Source organism: Schistocerca cancellata, chromosome 9 (assembly GCF_023864275.1).
Source record: "Schistocerca cancellata isolate TAMUIC-IGC-003103 chromosome 9, iqSchCanc2.1, whole genome shotgun sequence".
Classification (NCBI taxonomy): Eukaryota; Metazoa; Arthropoda; class Insecta; order Orthoptera; family Acrididae; genus Schistocerca; species Schistocerca cancellata.
In genome coordinates this window covers 304,694,097-304,717,310 of record NC_064634.1, presented here as the reverse complement: position 1 = coordinate 304,717,310, position 23,214 = coordinate 304,694,097, and the positions used below count along the sequence as shown (strand labels likewise).

General features: G+C 44.9%; 1 protein-coding gene across 1 annotated transcript in view; it reads left to right on the top strand.

Annotated features, from left to right (window-relative positions):
• Window positions 1–22,926, top strand: part of LOC126100818 (uncharacterized) — an 87,669-nt gene extending 64,743 nt beyond the window's left edge. The window contains exon 4 of the mRNA XM_049911449.1: window positions 20,126–22,926. Coding sequence (XP_049767406.1) covers window positions 20,126–20,368 — 243 coding nt within the window. The 3' untranslated portion in view covers window positions 20,369–22,926. The remainder of the gene's footprint in view (window positions 1–20,125) is intronic.
• The last annotated feature ends 288 nt before the right edge of the window (window positions 22,927–23,214 follow it).

Sequence of the window (23,214 nt, the reverse complement as noted above, 5' to 3'; positions counted from 1 at the left end):
TTTATTGATACGAAGTGTAGTTTTCGAGATATTTCAATGTCACCAGTTAAAAGGAACGCCCTGTATATTTCCAAATACTGAACATCACCCATTAATAACACGATTTGACTGTTATGATGAAGTTACGAAGGTGACAAAAGTTCGCAAAGTGCAACGAAAGGGGTAGGATACTCGGAAGTAATGCAAACAAAATTTAAATTAAAACATCGGCTGTAAATACACTCCTGGAAATTGAAATAAGAACACCGTGAATTCATTGTCCCAGGAAGGGGAAACTTTATTGACACATTCCTGGGGTCAGATACATCACATGATCACACTGACAGAACCACAGGCACATAGACACAGGCAACAGAGCATGCACAATGTCGGCACTAGTACAGTGTATATCCACCTCTCGCAGCAATGCAGGCTGCTCTTCTCCCATGGAGACGATCGTAGAGATCCTGGATGTAGTCCTGTGGAACGGCTTGCCATGCCATTTCCACCTGGCGCCTCAGTTGGACCAGCGTTCGTGCTGGACGTGCAGACCGCGTGAGACGACGCTTCATCCAGTCCCAAACATGCTCAACGGGGGACAGATCCGGAGATCTTGCTGGCCAGGGTAGCTGACTTACACCTTTTAGAGCACGTTGGGTGGCACGGGATACATGCGGACGTGCATTGTCCCGTTGGAACAGCAAGTTCCCTTGCCGGTCTAGGAATGGTAGAACGATGGGTTCGATGACGGTTTGGATGTACCGTGCACTATTCAGTGTCCCCTCGACGATCACCAGTGGTGTACGGCCAGTGTAGGAGATCGCTCCCCACACCATGATGCCGGGTGTCGGCCCTGTGTGCCTCGGTCGTATGCAGTCCTGATTGTGGCGCTCACCTGCACGGCGCCAAACACGCATACGACCATCATTGGCACCAAGGCAGAAGCGACTCTCATCGCTGAAGACGACACGTCTCCATTCGTCCCTCCATTCACGCCTGTCGCGACACCACTGGAGGCGGGCTGCACGATGTTGGGGCGTGAGCGGAAGACGGCCTAACGGTGTGCGGGACTGTAGCCCAGCTTCATGGAGACGGTTGCGAATGGTCCTCGCCGATACCCCAGGAGCAACAGTGTCCCTAATTTGCTGGGAAGTGGCGGTGCGGTCCCCTACGGCACTGCGTAGGATCCTACGATCTTGGCGTGCATCCGTGCGTCGCTGCGGTCCTGTCCCAGGTCGACGGGCACGTGCACCTTCCGCCGACCACTGGCGACAACATCGATGTACTGTGGAGACCTCACGCCCCACGTGTTGAGCGATTCGGCGGTACGTCCACCCGGCCTCCCGCATGCCCATTATATGCCCTCGCTCAAAGTCCGTCAACTGCACATACGGTTCACGTCCACGCTGTCGCGGCATGCTACCAGTGTTAAAGACTGCGATGGAGCTCCGTATGCCACGGCAAACTGGCTGACACTGACGGCAGCGGTGCACAAATGCTGCGCAGCTAGCGCCATTCGACGGCCAACACCGCGGTTCCTGGTGTGTCCGCTGTGCCGTGCGTGTGATCATTGCTTGTACAGCCCTCTCGCAGTGTCCGGAGCAAGTATGGTGGGTCTGACACACCGGTGTCAATGTGTTCTTTTTTCCATTTCCAGGAGTGTATGTTAATAGAGTGCTTCACGTGTAGTAAGTTCAGAGTCTGCAGGACAAACATCTTTGTCATTTGTGACCTATGCTGTCGAAGAACCTGTAAATCTACGAAGTGGTGTGTTGCAAGAAATAAATCCTGATAGCGCTGCTGCCGAGTGTCTCGAAGTTCTGCATTAGGTAGTCTTACTTGTAGTGCTGCAATACTTCCACAGAAGTCAAGCTCTGTGTATTTTTGCCGCTTTTATCCACGGAAAGTCAATCGGACACGTTTTCCTGAGCCAAATTTTAAGTGTCCGCATCTAGAGATTTGGGACACCTAGTAAAACTTTTCAACAAAAGAAGAGGTCGAAGATAATAAATTCAGAAAGATCAAACATACCGGATATACAATAAATCTTTCAAAAAAGCAACATCTACAAATTTATTCGTAATGGACAAATACAAGTATCAGATCAAAACACTTAACATCCCCACCAGCCGCCATACCACAAAGAAAATTCAACATAAGTTTCCAAGTTTTTTGAATATATCCTTTCGAGTGACAGAATCTGTTTTTATGACACTTGAATTCATGGATTGTTATCGTAGAAATGGGAACTGAACACCAAGTGGTCTGATGGTATTAAAAGACAGAACTAAGGCACTACGCTCCCCATAGAAAGTTAGAATGAAAAATGCAATACGGAAAGCAACACAATTCCGAACAGTATTAAAGCACGTGTAGAATTTCTACCACGTGAATGCAGCTGGAGTACTTGTCTCTTCCAGCAATTTCACCATACTGGTGAAAGTTGTCTGTTGAATGCGCTTATCTCTGCAAGACATGAAATGTGTCTACATCAAGTCCGCTCGATGTACTGCCAGGAACAAGAGTGCATTCTGTCTAGCTCCATGAAGCTTCCCAACCGAAATATACACGGCCACTGCTCTGGCAGCAGTTAAGGGTTACGCGTACCACTAAGAGATACTAGCCAACTCCTTGGCAAAGATACACCGCTCCAACAGACAGTCGTCCAGAGTCGGATTGTCTTTGAGGTGACATGTCAAGCATGGCGCGCATGTACGCAGTTTCATAGACGTTCGCGAGAAAGCGAATGTGTTTCAGTGTCTCGATTCTATTGAACAAAGGGGCCTCAAGCCAATAGTTCGGCAGTCGGGATCCGTTTTGGTTATTGTATTGCCCCAGATTCAACAAGATAACACTTTCACGGGCGTAACTAGAAAGTTACTGACGAAAGGAACCAGCTGCCGGTCTCCAGTAACGAACTGCGGCCTAAGGTCGATTAGTTATCACTCACACAGAAAACTCGCCACCCGTGGACGCAGATTGGTTGCAACCCTGAGAACTACCAGTTTCTGCAGGATGCGCCACGGCCACAGTCCTCGGTATGTAAGACAGAATCGTCGCAAAGTAAAACTTGTGATATTCATCTCACTGATCCATGTTAACGTGAGAGCGGTATGTTAAACAACAAGGCCCAAAGACAACTCTCGACTTCATGGAAGGAGTCGAGCGCAACTGAAAAAACAATCATAACTTTATACAGCTTAAACAAAAAAGAAAATTGGCAGTCAATAACGAGGTATGTAGGGGCTTCAGACTAAGTTACTCATGTTGGCCCTAGCTAAGACCATTGTACAACGAGAGTGGCGTATTGTCAAAAGAGAGTACATGTTCCCTGCCGAGACATTTCTACTCCTGAATGGATAATACATGCTTCACAGTGAATGACTGAAATTATGCTGGAAATTGAAACGTATTTCAAAGTTGAAGTACGCGTATCAGTGCGGTTATTGTGGGCAAAACTTCTAAGCTGCACACGGATTTACCGTGAAATACTGGCGATATATGGACCAAAAGCAATGTCGCGTCCATCTGTCATGAAATGGTGCCAACAGTTTCACCAAGGCGTCAAAGACGATAGTGATTCTGATCCTCCATAGCGTCCAGATCTTCCAATGTACGATTTCCAGCTTGTCGGGAAGCTGAAACAACGTCCGGGGAGAAAGATTTTCCAGTGATGAGGACGTTCACACAGCAGTTCTCGAATGGCTCCGGGACCGAGGAGGAATTGAACGGTTGGTAAATCGTTCTGACTACTGATGACAGAAACTTGGTGACTATGCTGGAAAGAAAATATCATATATTTGTGTCACTGTGAAGCGTATTGCAGCAGTCAGTAAAAGTCACCTGCCCTGCCGTAATAATTTGTAACTTACTTTTTGAAGTCCCCTCGTATTTAGTTTCTAATGTACTTCTAATGTATCAGTCGGATAATACACCCGATCTGCCACTCCAGTAGCTGTAGCCCTACTCTGTATCGTCCATACCGTTCAATTCCGTAGGTTAGCCTCGTTAGTGACGTCATTCTGGGTTCAGTAGCCGAAGTTGCAATTCTGTATGCTACTGCGGTCTGTTACTAATTCGTCTGCTTGCTGATTTTTCGTCTACTGTGCCAGGAGGTGATGAGGTGTCGGTAAGATCATTCGGTCGTTTCAGTGTGCCTTGAGTATGAAGGCAATTTGTAGTTATAGAAATAATGAGCGACTTTTAGTTTTGGATGTACTGATTATGTTTTATTGATGAATTACCGAGAGGTACCCAAGTGGAAAGTGAGTTCGTAAATGTTGTTACGAATGCATTTCAGCCGAGAATCATGGAAATGGAACGGTGTGCATGGTACTGTTAAGGACCATGCGATTTGTCAACATAATCTGCAGGACGAGGCGAACTCTTTTGAAATGCGCAAGAGCAACTTTGTGGCGAGGTACTGCGTAATCAGGAAGGTAGCCCTTAATTTGGTTGTGGAACTGCGGCCATGCGTGAGAGTCCATCAATGTGGTTGTGGAACTGCGGCGTGAGAGTCCATCAAAGAGCTACAGCCAAAACTTTTCACCTGAAGGTACATTTGTTTAGCAAGTCCTGAAATGACTAACTCAGTCGAACAATCCTTATCGGGCATCAAATTTTGCGTAGTTATTCCAAGGAAGGCCAGACACACTGGTCGAATTCTGTCAGTAGTAATCATACTGCATCCCGGCTTCATTTCAAATATAACACACATGGAATTGAGAAATGAGCATATAGCATTTTTGCTCGGGAGGCCCCGTCCGGGGAATATCGGTCGCCGAGTGCAAGTCTTATTTCAGTCGATGCAACATCGGGTGGGGCCACTTGCGTGCCGTTGATGAGTATGAAATGATAATGAGGACAACACAGCACCCACTCCACGAGCGGAGAAAATTTCCAACACAGCCAGGAATCGAAACTGGCCCCACTGCATGGGAAGCAAGCACGTAACCACCCAGCTTTTCTTTTTCTTTTTTTCTTTTTGTTCGCTGCGTTTGTTCGGTGCGGATGTCCCATGACAGCCGTTCAAGTTCGGTGGTGAGCCGTTGACTCAGTTTCTTTAGTACAGAGGGCAGATAACCCCCTGACCGAACACGCTGAGCTACTGTGCTGGCATAAGCAGGCGGACGTGGCACACATAAACAACAACAGCCATTTAGGTGATACTGGGAAGTGAAGGTACCAACCTTCTCATTTTCTTCCACCACTTCAACTGTGAAAACATTTTCCGGAAGCAATAAAGGGATTACGTGCCTGATACTTGTGTAGGCTGGCGGCTTCGCGTTTGGGGCACTGCATGCGCTGTGGTGCGCCATGCAAGGAGTGCAGTCTTGGGGCAAGCACGTCCGTAGTTGTGTTCACGTGCCTTTGATTTGCTAGGGGAGACGACAACACCGCATGAGCACACTGAATGGCTTACGGAAGTGTACGGAGGCTGGGTTGCGTTAACTCTACCACTCGGTGCGCCCAACTACCGAACCGATCAGTAAACGACCAAACAATACAGAAAGGTTCCAGGGGCCGAGGCCCGCCACAGGAAATTCGGCCGTTCACCCAATCTTTATTGTAGGTGTTTCCAGCCTGGGGTAATCACACCTGGGAGGTAAAATTAAATTTCCTGAGGAGTAAAAACAGTAGGGTTCGATTGTGTTTTGATCATTTTTAAAATATCATTACTGTTATGAATATCACATAATTACTGTAATACTGATTACATAAGTTACCAATAATTACATTTTTTTTTCAATTCTAGCATTAACACGTAACACAATGTCGTGTTTACAGCTTGTGAAACTGAACCATTTGCCATTTCGCTCAACCAACTTCGTTTTCATCCACAGCCGAATCACCTCAAGGTCAAATCCTTGCAACCGATCCGTACAATCGCTAATTACGACGGCACGCCAACGATACTGCCGAACAACAGCACTACTGCCATCGGCGCTAAACGCAAGGCGAAACCAACCCTCCTTGTGGCCAGAGAAGTAGTTACACTTATCCTCGCTAGGCTTGTTTGCACGCACCGATATTCGCATGAGTTGTGAGAACAGCATTAGTGCACCACAATATTATTGCATAGGGGAGTAAGGGCGTTTCGGTCGGCTTACAATGAGTCAGCGCGTAATCGGGATTGATAGTATATGCACAACTAATCTGAAAGCTTTGACAGTTTGGGACGTACTTGTTCACCGCAATGTCACTACGTGTTCCCGAGAGGAGCCAAGTGCAATAACATCGTGGTTGAGAAGTAACCTTGAAATAGCGGAGCAAGCAATTGTGAATATTAGCGACCACTGTTCATGACAGTTCCCTACCAGGGTCGGCACGTGACAGGTATGACATCTATTTTAGTACGTCCTCTATTATTAATAAACACACGAATCTAGTTGCTGATTTCTGTCTTTTGATCTGTTCTAATACAGCCTGCATATTGATCATTCAGAAGTAAGTACATGTGTGAAATTGGACAGCGGAATCGGTGGTGGCAAATTCTTTACGGAGTCAGGACGATCCTTTCGTCAGGAGCGGTGAGGATTCGTTTAGTTAAACATACGGAATTGTCACCAGTACTGACGTACTTTAACTAACCAAAATTCACGGTACACATAAGAGCAGATAAAAGTAAATGATGATTACATAGGAGTCATTTAATACGAAATTACATTGGGGGGGGGGGGGGGGTATGATTTCAAGGATCATTGAGGCTGGATTCAGATTCGCATCAGAAATACCAACGTCCCAAACTAGAATGCAAAAAAAATCACGTCCTTCCAATTAAATTCTTACAATGGAAAGGCAGGCAACGATTTATTCTACCCCTACTACCACTACTAAGGCAACCAGAGAGCGAATAGAGAGATCAGTACCTGCCATTATCTCAAATACACATAAGGTCAAGCATTTTATTAAACATCAGAAAAGTCGTTAACGAATAACGTACAGTTTTTCTCCCTGGATATAGGAGTTCGTTCGGGACAGAATCTCACACACTAAAAAGTGCATAGCAGTGTTCTTCATAATCTGCGAAATCGCGAACACGTGGAGTCCTGATGGACAACCGAATCGATGTTAAACACGAAGAGTGACCAATTAAAAATAGTTTTACTCCACACAAAATCCTCCACACGATACATAGATTACTAAGCAAACACATTTAATTAAAGACAGAGCCCACCGTGCTTAAGGCACCGGACTCTGGCTACGCAGTGTGATAGCTGAAGTCCGAACAAAGCGATGACCATCAAGTTATCTCATGCACGAAATGAAATGAGAGTACTATAATACAGAACATAGACACTGCAGCCTAATATAACTCATTATTAAACAGAACAGATTTAAAACTCCTACAAGTCAAATTAACGCACTGAAATACCTGTATCCACAGTTGAACGAGCGAGCTCAGAAGAGCGTCACCATTCACTTACGCAGATGTCGTCCGAGTGGCGAGAATGGCGCCTAGCTGAAAAACGGATGGCTTTCAAACCTAGTGGAGGGGGAGTGAGATCCGTAGTCTGACCCATTACCACGCGAAAAAGTTTGAACCTAAAGTTTATCTTTGGCTCTACTCTCAATTTTCGCTCAGTGCTAAACCACCCAACCGGGTTAGATTGCCAGTAACTGCACACTACGCACACACTAATTGTGGTTGCCCATCGGAACACTGGAATTCCAGACACACTCATATTCACTCACTCATGATCAGTTGTAGGGTACATAAGCAAATGGAAGTATTTTTAGAAGCACAAATCAGTAGAAAATAAAACTAACTGGCACAAAATTGACCACATTATAAAAATTTCATGGATCAACTCAATATTTTCATCGTGATAATGAATGTGAAATGGAATGATTCCGCTTGTGAACTAAGGGGAACAAGGTTGTAGCTTTGGAAACATCGTACTTCCTCCAGACTTCACCAAAAGATCTGCTTCCCGAATGTCGTCGACCGAATGTGGCACACTTTTCCTGACATGTATCCAATGCTTATTGTCAACACGGGCCATTAAGTTTCCCATCCAGGTGTATACTGGCTGATCAAAAGTGTCCCGACACCTCTTAGTGCACATTAATGTGAGATGTGCCCACCCTAACCCTTACTACGTCTTGAACTCTTTTGAGAACACTTGCAATGAGGTGTCGGAATGTCTGTGGAGAAATAGCAACCAGTTCTTTCTCATGATCAGAAACTAGAGAACGTATCGGGATACTGGACGCTGCGGTTTGTAATGAAGTCGACGTTCTAACTCATCCCAAAGGCGTTCCATCGGGCTCGGATCAGTACTCTGGGCACGCCACCCCACTTCAGGAACGTTATTGCCCACAGGCTATTGCGTCACAGATGCTGCTATACAACTGGGAGTATTTTCATGTTGATACAATTACCGTCTCCGAATTGTTCCTCTTCTACACACTTTACACAATGCCGTAAGAGGTGTTCAAGTAACCATCCGCATTTAGCGTTTTCTTAAGCGCAGCAAGGGAAGTACAAAAATGTTCCAGAAAATTCAGGAGTACTTAAATACAAGTCACTGATGAATGAAATCGACAGAAAATGCAGGAAAGCTAAGACGGAATGGCGGCAGAAAAAGTGCGATGAAATCGAAAATGAAATTATTGTCGAAGGACTGACTCAGCATGTAGGAAAGTGAAAACAGCATCAAGAGTGCAACGGGAATTCCACAGTTAAATGCAGAGGAGAGAGCGGATAGGTGGAGAGAGTACATTGAAGGTCTCTTTGGGGAAGATTTGTCTAATGTGATAGAAGAAGAAGCAGGAGTCCATTTTGAAGAGATAGGGGATCCAGTATTAGGATCAGAATTTACGAGAGCTTTGGAGGACTTAAGATCAAATAAGACAGAAGCGATAGATAACATCTAATCAGAATTTCTGAAATCGTTGGGAGAAGTGGCAACAAAACGACTATTCCCGTTGGTGTGTAGAATGTTTGGGTCTGGCGACATACCATCGGACTTTCGGAAAAGCATCATCCACACAATTCCGAAGGCGACAAGAGCTGACAGGTGCGAGAATCACCGCACAATCAGCTTAACAGCTCATGCATCAAAGTTGCTTACAAGAATAATAAACAGAAGAATGGAAAAGAAAATTGAGGATGCGCTAGATGACGATCAGTTTGGCTGTTGGAAAGGTAAAGACACCAGAGAGGCAATTCTGATGTTGCGGTTAATAATGGGAGCAAGACTAAAGAAAAATCAAGACACGTTCATAAGATTTGCCGACCTGGGAAAAGCGTTCGACAATGTAAAATTGTGCAAGATGTTCGAGATTCTGAGATAAATAGGGTAAGGTACAGGGAGAGACGGGTAGTAGTGTCTTTTGCCCCCACAGTTCAATCTGTACATCGAAGAAGCAATGATGGAAATAAAAGAAACGTTCAGGAGTAGGATTAAAATTCAAGGCGAAAGGATATTAGTGATACGATTTGCTGATGACATTACTATCCTGCGTGAAAGTGAAGAAGAATTTCGTGATCAGTTGAATAGAATTAACAATGTAATGAGTACAGAATTTCTAATGAGTAAATCGAAGAAAGACGAAAGTAATGAGAAGCAGCAGAAATGAGAACAGCGAGAAACTTAACATCAGGATTGCTGATCACGAAGTAGATGAAGTAAAGGAATTCTACCACCTAGGCAGCGAAATAACCAGTGACGGACGGAGTAAGGAGGACATCAAAAGCAGACTAGCACTGGCAGAAAGGGCATTCCTGGCTGATAGAAGTGTACTAGTATTGAACATAAGCCTTAATTTAAGGAAGAAATTTCTGAGAATATACGTCTGGCGCACAGCATTGTACGGGAGTGAAACATGGACTGTGGGAAAACCGGAACGGAAGAGAATCGGAGCATTTGAGATGTGTTGCAATAGACGAATGTTGAAAATTAGGTACAGATAATATGAGAAATGAGGAGGTTCAGGGCACAATCCGAGAGGAAATGAATATGTGGGAAACACTGACAAGGAGAAGGGGCAGGATGACAGGACACCTGTTAAAATACCAGTGAATGACTTCCATGGTAGTAGAGGGAGCCGTAGAGGGCCAAAACTGTAGAGGAAGGCCGAGATTGGAATACATCCAGGAAATAATTGAGGACTTAGGTTGCAGGTATTACTCTAGGATGAAGAGGTTGGAAAGGGAGACGAATTCGTGGCGGTCCGCTTCTAACCAATCAGAAGCTGATGAAAAAAAAAAAAACGCAATAACGGGCCACAGCCTAACTAACCTATATGGTTTTTGGCATTTTGGAACTGACAAGTGATTCCTTTTATTAATTTAATGCAATTTTTTCCAAAAAACATCCGCAATGCTGGATCGTCGTCGTCCGTCAGTACATAATGTCTCCCTGGTCTTGATTTAGTTGTGGTAGCTTCTTCTTCTTTCCACTTCCAATCACATCATCAACAGTGGATTGGGGCAGGGCAGCTTTAGAAGGGTTAAAATGTCCCTGATAAATTCGTTATTCATGTGATATCCAGTGAGTAGTCCACGTTCGAGGTTATTGAGCTCTCCTGACATTTTCTCTCTGCTGTTACTGTTTCTTTACTACCAACGCAATACTCCACGTCTTCTTTTACATTGACACTCAGCTCTGCATTACGTGAGAGTGAATACTTTTATCGTAGAGTGTGTATTATATTGTTCATACAAAAAAAATTAGATTAATTTATCTGTTGGCCAAATAAAAAAATTACGGCATATATTAGTTTGCCCGTTATCTGTATATTCCGCAGTCGACGTTTCTGAACGCATTAAGTAGCGCGCAGATGAGTGCTATCGACAAGGGATCTCAGATCGATTCCATATTCCTGGATTTCCAGAAGGCTTTTGATACCGATCCTCACAAGCGACTATTAATCAAATTGCGTGCATATGGAGTATCGTCTCAGTTGTGTGACTGGATTCGTGATTTCCTCTCAGAGAGGTCACAGTTCGTAGTGATAGACGGTAAATCAAGGAGTAGGAGTAGAACATAAGTGATATCTGTCGTTACGCAAGGTAGTGTCATAGGCCCTCTGCTGTTCCTGATTTACATAAATGATTTAGGTAATAATCTGAGCAGCCCCCTTAGATTGTTTGCAGATGACGCAGTAATTTACCGTCTACTAAAATATCAGACGATTAATTCCAATTACAAAATGATCTAGAGAGAATTTCTGTATGGTGCGAAAAGTGGTAATTGACACTAAACAAAGAGAAGTGCGATGTCATCCACATGTGTACTAAAAGAAATCCTATAAATTTTGGGTATACGATAAATCGCACCAATCTAAGGGCTGTCAATTCGACTAGATACCTTGGAATTACAATTACGAGCAACTTAATTGGAAAGACCACATAGATAATATTGTGGGGATGGTGAAACAAAGACTACGCTTTGTTGGCAGAACACTTAGAAGATGCGACAAACCCACTACAGAGCCAGCCTACATCACACTTGTCCGTCCTCTGCTGGAATACTGGTGCGCGGTGTGGGATCCTTACCAGGTACGATTGACGGAGGATATCGAAAAAGTGCAGAGAAGGGAAGCTCGTTTCGTGTTATCGCGGAATAGGGGCGAGAGTGTCATTGATATGATACGCGAGTTCTCGTAGCAGTCACTGAAACAAAGGCGGTTTTCTTTGCGGTGAGATCTATTTACGAAATTTCAATCACCAACTTTCTCTTCCGAATGCGAAAATATTTTGTTGACACCCACCTACGTAGGGAGAAATGATCATCATAATAAAATACGAGAAATCAGAACTCGAACGAAAAGATTTAGGTGTTCCTTTTTCCCATGCGCCATTCGAGAGTGGAATGGTAGCGAAATAGTATGAAAATGGTACGATGAACCCTCTGCCAGGCACTTAGGTGTGAAATGCAGAGTAACCATGTAGATGTAGATGTTTTGTGTGTGTGCGTGTATGTATGTATGTGTGTGTGTGTGTGTGTGTGTGTGTGTGTGTGTGTGTGTGTGTGTATGCATGACTAGATTTTAGTAGAAATATTTTAGGGTGTCTTATAGCTAACACTTAGTTCAAGAATCATAAAAGAAGGTTGTATACATGGAAGAATCCTGGAGATACTAGAAGGTATCAGATAGATTATATAATGGTAACACAGAGATTCAGGAACCAGGTTTTAAACTGTAAGACATTTCCAGGGGCAGATGTGGACTCTGACCACAATCTATTGGTTATGAACTGCAGATTGAAACTGAAGAAACTGCAAAAAGGTGGGAATTTAAGGAGATGGGACCTGGATAAACTGACTAAACCAGAGGTTGTACAGAGTTTCAGGGAGAGCATATGGGAACAATTGACAGGAATGGGGGAAAGAAGTACAGTAGAAGAAGAATGGGTAGCTCTGAGGGATGAAGTAGTGAAGGCAGCAGAGGATCAAGTAGGCAAAAAGACGAGGGCTAGTAGAAATCCTTGGGTAACAGAAGAAATATTGAATTTAATTGATAAAAGGATAAAATACAAAAATGCAGTAAATGAAGCAGGCAAAAAGGAATACAAACGTCCAAAATTGAGATCGACAGGAAGTGCAAAATGGCAAAGCAGGGATGGCTAGAGGACAAATGTAAGGATGTAGAGGCTTATCTCACTAGGGGTAAGATAGATACTGCCTAAAGGAAAACTAAAGAGACCTTTGGAGAAAAGAGAGCCACTTGTATGAATATTAAGAACTCAGATGGAAACCCAGTTCTAAGCAAAGAAGGGAAAGCAGAAAGGTGGAAGGAGTATATGGAGGGTCTATACAAGGGCGATGTACTTGAGGACAATATTATGGAAATGGAAGAGGATGTAGATGAAGATGAAATGGGAGATACGATACTGCGTGAAGGGTTCGACAGAGCACTGAAAGACCTGAGTCGAAACAAGGCCCCGGGAGTAGACAACATTCCATTGGAACTACTGACGGCCTTGGGAGAGCCAGTCCTAACCAAACTCTACCATCTGGTGAGCAAGATGTATGAGACAGGCAAAATACCCTCAGACTTCATGAAGAATATAATAATTCCAATACCAAAGAAAGCAGGTGTTGACAGATGAGAAAATTACCGAACTATCAGTTTAATAAGTCACAGCTGCAAAATGCTAACGCGAATTCTTTACAGACGAATGGAAAAACTGGTAGAAGCCGACCACGGCGAAGATCAGTTTGGATTCCGCAGAAATGTTGGAACACGTGAGGCAATACTGACCCTACGATTTATCTTAGAAAATAGATTAAGGAAAGGCAAACCTACATTTCTAGCATTTGTAGACCTAGGGTAAGCTTTTGACAATGTTGCCTAGAATATTCTCGTTCAAATTCTAAAGGTGGCAGGGGTAAAATACAGGGAGCGAAAGGCTATTTACAATTTGTACAGAAACCAGATGGCAGTTATAAGAGTCGAGGGGCATGAAAGGGAAGCAGCGATTGGGAAGGGAGTGAGACAGGGTTGTAGCCTGTCCCCGATGTTATTCAATCTGTATACTGTGCAAGCAGTAAAGGAAACAAAAGAAAAATTCGGAGTAGGTATTAAAGTCCATGGAGAAGAAATAAAAACGTTGAGGTTCGCCGATGACATTGTAATTCTGTCAGAGACAGCAAAGGACTTGGAAGAGCAGTTGAACGGAATGGACAGTGTCTTGAAAGGAGGATATAAGATGAACATCAAGGAAAGAAAAACGAGGATAATGGAATGTAGTCGAATTAAGTCGGGTGGTGCTGAGGGAATTAGATTAGGAAATGAGACACGTAAAGTAGTAAAGGAGTTTTGCTATTTGGGGAGCAAAATAACTGATGATGGTCGAAGTAGAGAGGATATAAAATTTAGACTGGCAATGGAATGGAAAGCGTATCTGAAGAAAAGAAATTTTTTAACATTGAGTGTAGATTTAAGTGTCAGGAAGTAGTTTCTGAAAGTATTTGTATGGAGTGTAGCCATGTATGGAAGTGAAACATGGACGATAAACAGTTTGGACAAGAAGAGAATAGAAGCTTTCGAAATGTGGTGCTACAGAAGAATACTGAAGATTAGATGGGTAGCTCACATAACTAATAAGGAGGTATTGAGTAGAATTGGGGAGAAGAGGAGTTTGTGGCACAACTTGACAAGAAGAAGGGACCGGTTGGTAGGACATGTTCTGAGGCATCAAGGGATCACAAATTTAGCATTGGAGGGCAGCGTGGAGGGTAAAAATCGTAGAGGAAGACCAAGAGTTGAATACACTAAGCAGATTCAGAAGGATGTAGGTTGCAGTAAGTACTGGGAGATGAAGAAGCTTGCACAGGATAGAGTAGCATGGAGAGCTGCATCAAACCAGTCTCAGGACTGAAGACCACAACAACAACGTTCATCGGGACCACCTCATATAACTTTTCATCCAGAAGCAAAACAAAACATGTGGCAAGCAAATGTATTGCAGCTACCAAGGGGACATTAACCAGCAAGGTTGCCTTTTTTGTAACTTTCTTCATTACGAAGATATTGCATTATGTCGTAGCTAAGTGCATTCCAAAGAGGGCAAATTGGTGGCGCCCACTGTTACGTGCTTCCGTTAGCAATGTAGCAGAATGGTTTGGTGTTTCAACAAGCACAGTATCTAAATTTATACCACCCGCAGTGAAACGAAAAAAACATCTTCCGCTGGGTGATCGTGACGGACAGTCATTGAAGAGGATTGTGTGGAAAAATATGAGAACGACAGCTGAATGTCGCACTCGCAAACACTGTCAGCACCGTTAAAATGGAATTGCAGGGACAGCAAGAATTCTACGACAGCTCATCAGTGATTCAAATACCTTTAACATTAAAACCTGGTGCTGAAGTCACAGAGGTCTTCCAAGCAGTGGGAGAAATTCATCTGGGCGGATGCGTCTTGTTTCAAAGTGTTTTGAACTTGTGGCCGAGTTTACGTCTGGCGTATACCATCTCAGACACACAATGCAAACTGACTGAAACATAGCGGGGGTTCGGTGAAGATTTGGGCAGCCATATCGTGGTATTCTTCGTTCCCCAGTGGTATTCTGCAAGGTCACATTATTGCCAGGGATTATGTGACGATTTTGGTGGATCAGGTCCTTCTCATGTTACAATTTTTTTTCATATTTTGATAATGTGTTCCAAGACGCACGGGACCCTGTTTACAGAGTTCATTTCGTCGTGGACTGGTTTTGTGAGCAACGGGGTGAAGTATCGCATCTTCCTTGGTCACCGCAATTACTGGAGTTAAATATTGTTGAGCTTTTGTGGTCTTCTTTGGAGAGCCGCCTCGGTGATCGCTATCCGCCTCCATAATCATTACCTGACTTGACACTATTTTGTACGACGAATAGTATAAGATTCCCTTGAAAACCATACAGGACTTGTATTTATCTACTCGGAGTCTGCTGGAAGGTGTTTTGGTCCACTCCCTGTACTTTTCAACAAAACACGACGTAATTAAATATGTAACAGAAAACTGACATTGACTGTCCGGTAGTAGAAAACAGTGCAGATATGCGAACTGGCATAACTCGTCCACTTGCCGCAGTTGTCGATAAACAAATGGGAATACATGGAAAAGTCACACAGATTGTTCAGTCAGACACCTTCAATTGAATTTTTGTGTGAGTACAAAGTATACCAATGAAGGAAAACTAGAAATGATACGCATTTGGAGTAGTCAAGGTGCACTCTCCATACAGGGTGTCTTAAACCTTTTGGGTCAAACTGAAACAGGTGATAGTGGGTCCACAACCGATTATATTAAGATACGGAAAAAAGGGTCGAAACTACATATTCATTGTGTTACGGACATACACAGCGTACACAGTACAACGACAACGCAGCTGCCGCGCGGAGTGGCCGCCCGGTTTGAGGTGCCATGTCACGGATTGCGCGGCCGCTCCCGCCGGAGTTTAGAGTCCTCCCATGGGCATGGGTGTTTGTGTTGCTCTTAGCATGAGTTAGTTTAAATAGTGTATATGTCTAGGGATCGATGACCTCAGCAGTTTGGTCCCTTAGGAATTCACACACATTTGAACATTTTTGACAACGCAGTTCATATAATTGTTCAAAGTGAGCACCGCCAGTCTCAGCGCATGTATTGCAACTGCGCACGCAGTTCTTCTGCATTCTCGCAAAGGTCCCGGCTGTCTGCCGTGTTCTGAAGCAGGCAGCGGGTGACAAACAGCGCACACACCCGACGACCACACAAACGTACCATATACAACTCAGCTAATGCCGGCGTATCACGTGACGACCGAACGCATCGCACCGGTAGCACACATTCCTGGTGCCAGCTTGTGATATCTCCTTGAAGAGGTGTTTTACTGTGTACAATGCACGTAGTCAAAGATGGAACGTTACTTGTGGCGACAGTTTGCAGACATGCATTTAATGTGCGGTGTGGCAGGGGTAGTGTTCTTAAAGCAGCACGAATGTATAGAGAACGCTTTCCCAACAGGCGTCATCCTAACAGGAAGAAGTTTACCTCCCCTGGATACCAACTTAGGAGAGACGGGATCGTTCACGTCATAGAGAGCAGGCCAAAGGTTCCGCCAAAGACATGTCCGAACATTAGACTTTAAGGGGTTGATGTTGGATCGTGTGATCGACGACCCAGCAATAAGTACCCTTGAACTTATCGGTGAAACGCTCACTTCGAAGGATACCGCGTAGAGTACTGGTGGAACAGTTATTACACGCCTATCATAAAGAACGTGTGCAAGCTCTGGGACCAAAGGATTCTGAGCCCCGCATTCACTTCTGTCAATGGATTACCCACCGCCGTACTGCAGTGCCCAACTTCGTAGAGTTTGTGTTGTTCACGGACGAGACCTCACTCACCCGTGATGGTGTTTTCAACAGCCCAACAGCCATGTCTAGAGTGAGGACAATCCCCACCACCCACATCGGTGTCCACCAGCAACGATTCTCTGTGTAAATAGGACCTTATTTGCTGCCTCCCGTTCGAATTGTCCATGAGATGTGTTCCCACAGTTATCGCCGACTGTACCCCTCGTTTTCCGCGAAAGGATGTGGTTTTAGCACGACGGTGCACCAGCCCACTTTGATGTTAATGTTCGCAAGCACCTGAACAACAAGTACCATCATCGTTGAACTTAAAGAGGAGGTCCTGTCCCACGGCCAGCGCCACCGGTGGATCTCACATCTATAGACCTTTTCCTCTGGGGTTAGGTCAAGACGATGGAAACGGATGAAGACCTGCTTGCTGGGCCCAAATTTCCTGCCTCCTGATACGACAGACGCCAGGGATCTTCGAGAGAATGCAGCAGAACTTCATGCGCCGTTGCCATGCATGAACAGAGACTGGTGAACGACACTTTGAACAGTTCCTATGAGCTTCGTTGTTGTTATGCTTTGTGTGTTCTGTATGTCCATAACACAGTAAATATGCATTTCGAACCATTGGTTACCTATCTCATTATAGACTGAGGTGACACATCATCGGATACGTCCTAATATCGTGCCGGACCTGTTTTGCCCGAGGCAGTGCGGGAACTCAACGTGACATGGATTCAACAACTCGTTGGAAGCGCCCTCCAGAAATATTGAGCTACGCCGCCTCTATAGCCGTTCATAATTTCGGAAGTGTTACCAATGCAGGATTTTGTGCACGAACTTTCCTATCGGTTATGTTCTATAAGTACTCGAATTGATTCATGCCGGGAGATCTGTGTGGCCAAATCATTTGCTCGAATTGTCCAGAATGCTCCTCAAACCAGTTGGTAACAACAGAGATCCGGTGACATGGTTAATTGTCATCCATTAAACTTCCGTCCTTGTTTGGAAACGTACAGTCCATGAACGGCTGCAGATGGTCTGCAAGTAGCCGAACATAGCCATTTCCAGTCAATGATGGATTCAGCTGGACCAGAGGACACACTCCATTCCACGTAAACACAGGCCACATAATTGTGGAGGCACCACCGGCTTACTGTGCCTTGTGACAACTTGGGTCCATGGATTCGTGGGGTCTGCACTACACTCGAATCCTATCATCAGCTATTACCAACCGAAATCGGGATTCGTCTGATAGGTCACTGTTTTCCAGTCGTCTAGCGTCCAGCCGATATGGTCACCAACAGGCGATATCGTGCTCTTTGCAAAGACACTCTTATCGGTAGTCTGCTGCTATAGCCAACTGAAGTCAAATATCGCCGCACTCTTCTGACAGATACGTTCGTCGTACACTCCACACTGATTTTTGTGATTCTTTCACGAAGTGTTGCTTGTCTGTTAGCATTTAAATCTCTACGCAAATGCCGCTGTTCTCGGTCGTAGGGTGAAGATACACTACTGGCCATTAAAACTGCTACTCTACGAAGATGACGTGCTACAGACGCGAAATTTAACCGACAGGAAGAAGATGCTGTGATGTGCAGATGAATAGCTTTTCAGAGCATTCACACAAGGTTGGCGCCGGTGCCGACACCTACAACGTGCTGACATGAGGAAAGTTTCCAACCGATTTCTCATACACAAACAGCAGTTGACCGGCGGTGCCTGTTGAAACGTTGTTGTGATGCCTCGTGTAAGGAGGAGAAATGCGTACCATCACGTTTACGACTTTGATATTGGTAGGATTGCAGCCTATCGCGATTGGGGTTTATCGTATCACGACATTGCTGCTTGCGTTGGTCGAGATCGAATGACTGTTAGCAGAATATGGAATCGGTGGGTTCAGGAAGGTAACACGGAACGCCGTGCTGGATCGCAACGGCCTCGTATTACTAGCAGTCGATATGATAGGCATCTTACCTTCATAGCTGTAACGGATCGTGCAGCCACGTCTCGATCCCTGAGTCAACAGATGGGCACGTTTGCAAGACAACAACCATCTGCACGAACAGTTCGACGACGTTTGCAGCAGCATGGACTATCAGCTCGGAGACCATGGCTGCAGTTACCCTTGACGCTGCATCACAGACAGGATCGCCTGCGATGGTGTACTCAACGACGAACCTGGGTGCACGGATGGCAAAACGTCATTTTTTCGGATGAATCCAGGTTCGGTTTACAGCACCATGATGGTCGCATCCGTTTTTGACGAGATCGCGGTGAACGCACATTGGAAGCGTGTATTCGTCATCGCCATACTGGCGTATCACCCGGAGTGATGGTATGGGGTGCCATTGGTTACACGTCTCGGTCACCTCTTGTTCGTATTGACGGCACTTTGAACAGTGGACGTTACATTTCAGATGTGTTAAGACCCGTGGCTGTACTCTTCTTTCGATTCCTCCGAAACCCTACATTTCAGCAGGATAATGCACGACCGCATGTTGCAGGTCCTGTTCGGGCCTTTCTGGATACAGAAAATGTTCGACTGCCGCCATCGCCAGCACATTCTCCAGATCTCTCACCAACTGAAAACGTCTGGTCAATGGTGGCCGAGCAAATGGCTCGTGACAATACGCCAGTCACTATTCTTGATGAACTGTGGTATCGTGTTGAAGCTGCAGGGGCAGCTGTACCTGTACACGTCATCCAAGCTCTGTTTGACTCCTTGCCCAGGCGTATCAAGGCCGTTATTATGGCCAGAGGTGGTTGTTCTGGGTACTGATTTCTCAGGATCTATTCCCCCTAATTGCGTGAAAATGTAATCACATGTAAGTTCTAATATAATTTATTTGTCCAATGAATACCCGTTTATCATCTGCATTTCTTCTTGGTGTAGCAATTTTAATAGCCAGTTGTGTAGTTGGCCACTGCGTTGTCCGAGGAGATAGGCAATGCCTGAAATTTGGTATTCTCGACACACTCTTGACACTGTAGATCTCGGAATACTGAATTCCCTAAGGATTTCCGAAACGGAATGCCCCATTCGTCTAGTTCCAACAACCATTCCTCGTTCAAAGTGTGTTAATTCCCATCGTGCAGCCTTAACCACGTCGGAAACCTTCTCACATGAAACACGTGAAACGACAGTTTCGTCAATGCAGTGCCATTTTATACCTTGTGTACGTGATACTACCGCCATCTGTGTATGTGGACATTGGTGTCCCCTGAGTTTTGTCATCTCAGTGCATTCGGTGATGGACCCATTATCACCTGTTTCTTTTGGACCAAAGGTCTGAGAGATCCTGTGTATGAGCTGACTGAGTGCGATGTTAGAGCTGGAACCTTTCTGTGCCCACAGGACCCGTCCGGCTGGAGCCCTCCCGATGTGTCGTTTCCTTACGTGGGCTGCGACTCCAGAGAAGGGCTGCCCTCGGAACGGTACGAGTTCTCAGTGACGGGCCCCAGCGGGCGCACAGCCACCTGCTGGTTCGTGCCCAACCAGGAGACCCGCGGATCCTGCTACAGGGAGCAGCTGGACGCCGCCTGCCCGCCGGGATTCCGCTTCCTCAGCGACGGCCGCTGCTGCGACGAACCGACCTAGAACGCGTTCGATACGCCCCCCTCTGTACCTGGACACTGTGCTCTGCCCTCATACTCGTCTGAAATACGTCACAAACACAGGTCTATTTATTCCATGGGGCTTCGCGCTTGCAGCCTGGTGACGTCGACATCTTGCCACGATATTTCGGTTGACAACCATTCAGCCATCTTCAAGTGAATTTTACAGTGGAGACTGATGGTGCGTGTCGCTGACTCTATCACGAAAATCGACGCAATGCCGCACGCACGAACTGCTGGCATGTGGAGTTAAGGTTCAGTTATCAAAATCCTAAAACTAACTGTCGCTCGACGCGTCATTAAGAGTGAATCTTTGTCTTTCTGAAAATATCCGAAGCCTTAGCAAGTTGAAATTCGCCAGCAATATTATTAAGATCTTCCACAAACCGTATTTCCATACCGACTCCTTAATAATTTAAACCCAGAAGTATCTCGTCGTGGCCAAGACTTTTGTAACAGAATAATTTATAGAACGTGCTATAAATCTTGGCCACGACATCGTTCAGAGATTCAGTTATCAAGGAATCTATAGAAATATATTTGGTGGAAGACCTTATCAATCGTGATGGCTGCTTTAACCTGGTAAGACTTGGGACCCGGTGAATCCTCCGATCAGAAAGACAAAATTTCACGCCTAATGACACGCCAAGCGAGAGTTAATTTTATTATTTTGGCAACTGAATTTCAAGTCTGGAGACCAGAAATTCGACAGAGAGAGTGACATTGATCACCATCCCGCAGGCGTTTCCGCTTTCCATATGGAGCAATATTCGAGAGAGGGCGCTAAATTCGACAAAAGGCTGTTAAGCTGAGAAAACCTACGCTCGTATACCACTCTTTAGCATAAATTCAGCGACGCGCACCAGCAGTCTCCAGTGCAAAATTCACCTGAAGATGGCAGAATGCTTGTGAGCCGAAATATAGTGGCAAGTTGTCGAAGTCATCCGGCTGCAAGTCCGAAATCGTAAGGAATGTGCATCACGCCTGGAAAACCTCAACAATCACAAAGCTGTATGTGTTTTTACATTGTATCAGTTCTGAATTTTTTTGGAGAGTGACTGCTGTTGCTATGATACTGTGACTGACAGCTATATAGGCGGTGAAAGAAGCGTCACCAAAGCGCCCACATTGCACAAAATCTGTAATGTACCCTATGTCGCTAAAAGGCAACGCTGTGGACATTTGCAGATAGGAAACAGTAGTGACATCAATCGTTAAATCCGTCTGACACGTTGTATGATTCGTCCAAGTTTGCTAGGTGATGAACGCAACACCACGTAAACCTCCCAAATGGGTAAACTAGACTCAAACTGTAGCTCAGTAAAATGATTTGTAATATATAGCACTTCAAGTTTGAGGACTTATCGTTTAACTAATAACAGAAGCACCACGATACAACAAGACTTCTCATGCTTTTATCAGTGCTTTTTCGTCACAGCTGCTTAAGTGCAAAGTAACTATTCTAGGAATATTCACAAGAAGCACGTTGGGTAGAGTGATTCTAACATGAGAAACGAAAGCTTACCAGGCCAAGACAACCATCCGTGGAAGTTCCCACAAGAGAACTCGAACAGAAGACACGCTGAGCTATTGACACAGCAGATTACTTCCAACGTTGTAGATAGAAATGAATACGCTTCCCTGTACTATACTACGACCATGGAGGTAAAGCTATATACCGTACGTGCACTTGACTGGTGGCTAGCAAGGAGTGGAGACAGCTAACTCTCTTGCCGAAGCTGTTACGCGGCATTAAGTTGCAAGATCTGGAGCAAGTTCTACCGTGGCAAAAGTGCAGGTGTTTGTTAGAACATCTGGGTGTTTTCTCGGCTATAAGAACGATTCTTCTCCACATGCATCAATTAAAGGCCTAATTCTTTCTTTGCTCCACAGTGGAGGCACATGCGGTAACTAAAAGGCATTTTCAGGTTATGTTCCCGTCTTGCACCTTCCTAGCGTGGCCACACTCTTGCGGTGAGGCAATGCCTTCCAGGCTGTGTCGTCAGGCGCCGACAGGACTCCTGTTTGGTCATTGCGGGTAGCATTCAGAGAACCCTGCAAGAGAAATAGCACCGGAGCAATCACAGGCGAAACTTCTTGCAAGGAAGCAACGTAGCGTTCGATTGACACTGCTTAGGAACTGTCGCGCAAGCCAGCGAGTAACCCTCCAGAGAATCTGACTCCGTGCGAGATGGGCTTTATTCACCTCCGCCCGATTTGTTGAACTGTCAGTTACCTAACAATCCTAATTCTCCTGTAGTAAGGTATATGGTGTTGGCATCACTAGGCTAAGTGTGAACTATTCCTGCTGTGCTTCCTCTGAGGAGGGCAAGGAAAGCATTGTAGACATACATAAAATTGGTGCTTATCTGTTGAAATGCAACGAAATACTTAATTATCTTCTCATATAATCAAGTACACCGTATCGGGAAAATTCTGTGTCGTCATAGTTCATCATTTTAAGTTGTACACGAATTAATAATTTAAAACTGATTAATGTATTGTGGTGTTAAGTAATAACAGGGTGATTTTATACATAAACATTCTTTTATTTTAATCCTATCATCAGTTTCAGCCCAGATACATCACATACAGTCAACAGGTGTGGTTCGTGGTTTGTAAACTTTCGAAGGCTGTCATTTATCGACTATAACTATGGTGCCGAGGTCCTCTAAAATGTTTACACACTGTAAATCCTTTCCTTTCCATAACTAGCCATTAAATAATACCAAAAGCTAATTCCAAGCTAAGATATAAAAGTAGCATGTTTAACTGCCGATGTCTTATTTTTCGACGCTTTGTGACGATAAACCGCACTAAAGGGAGATC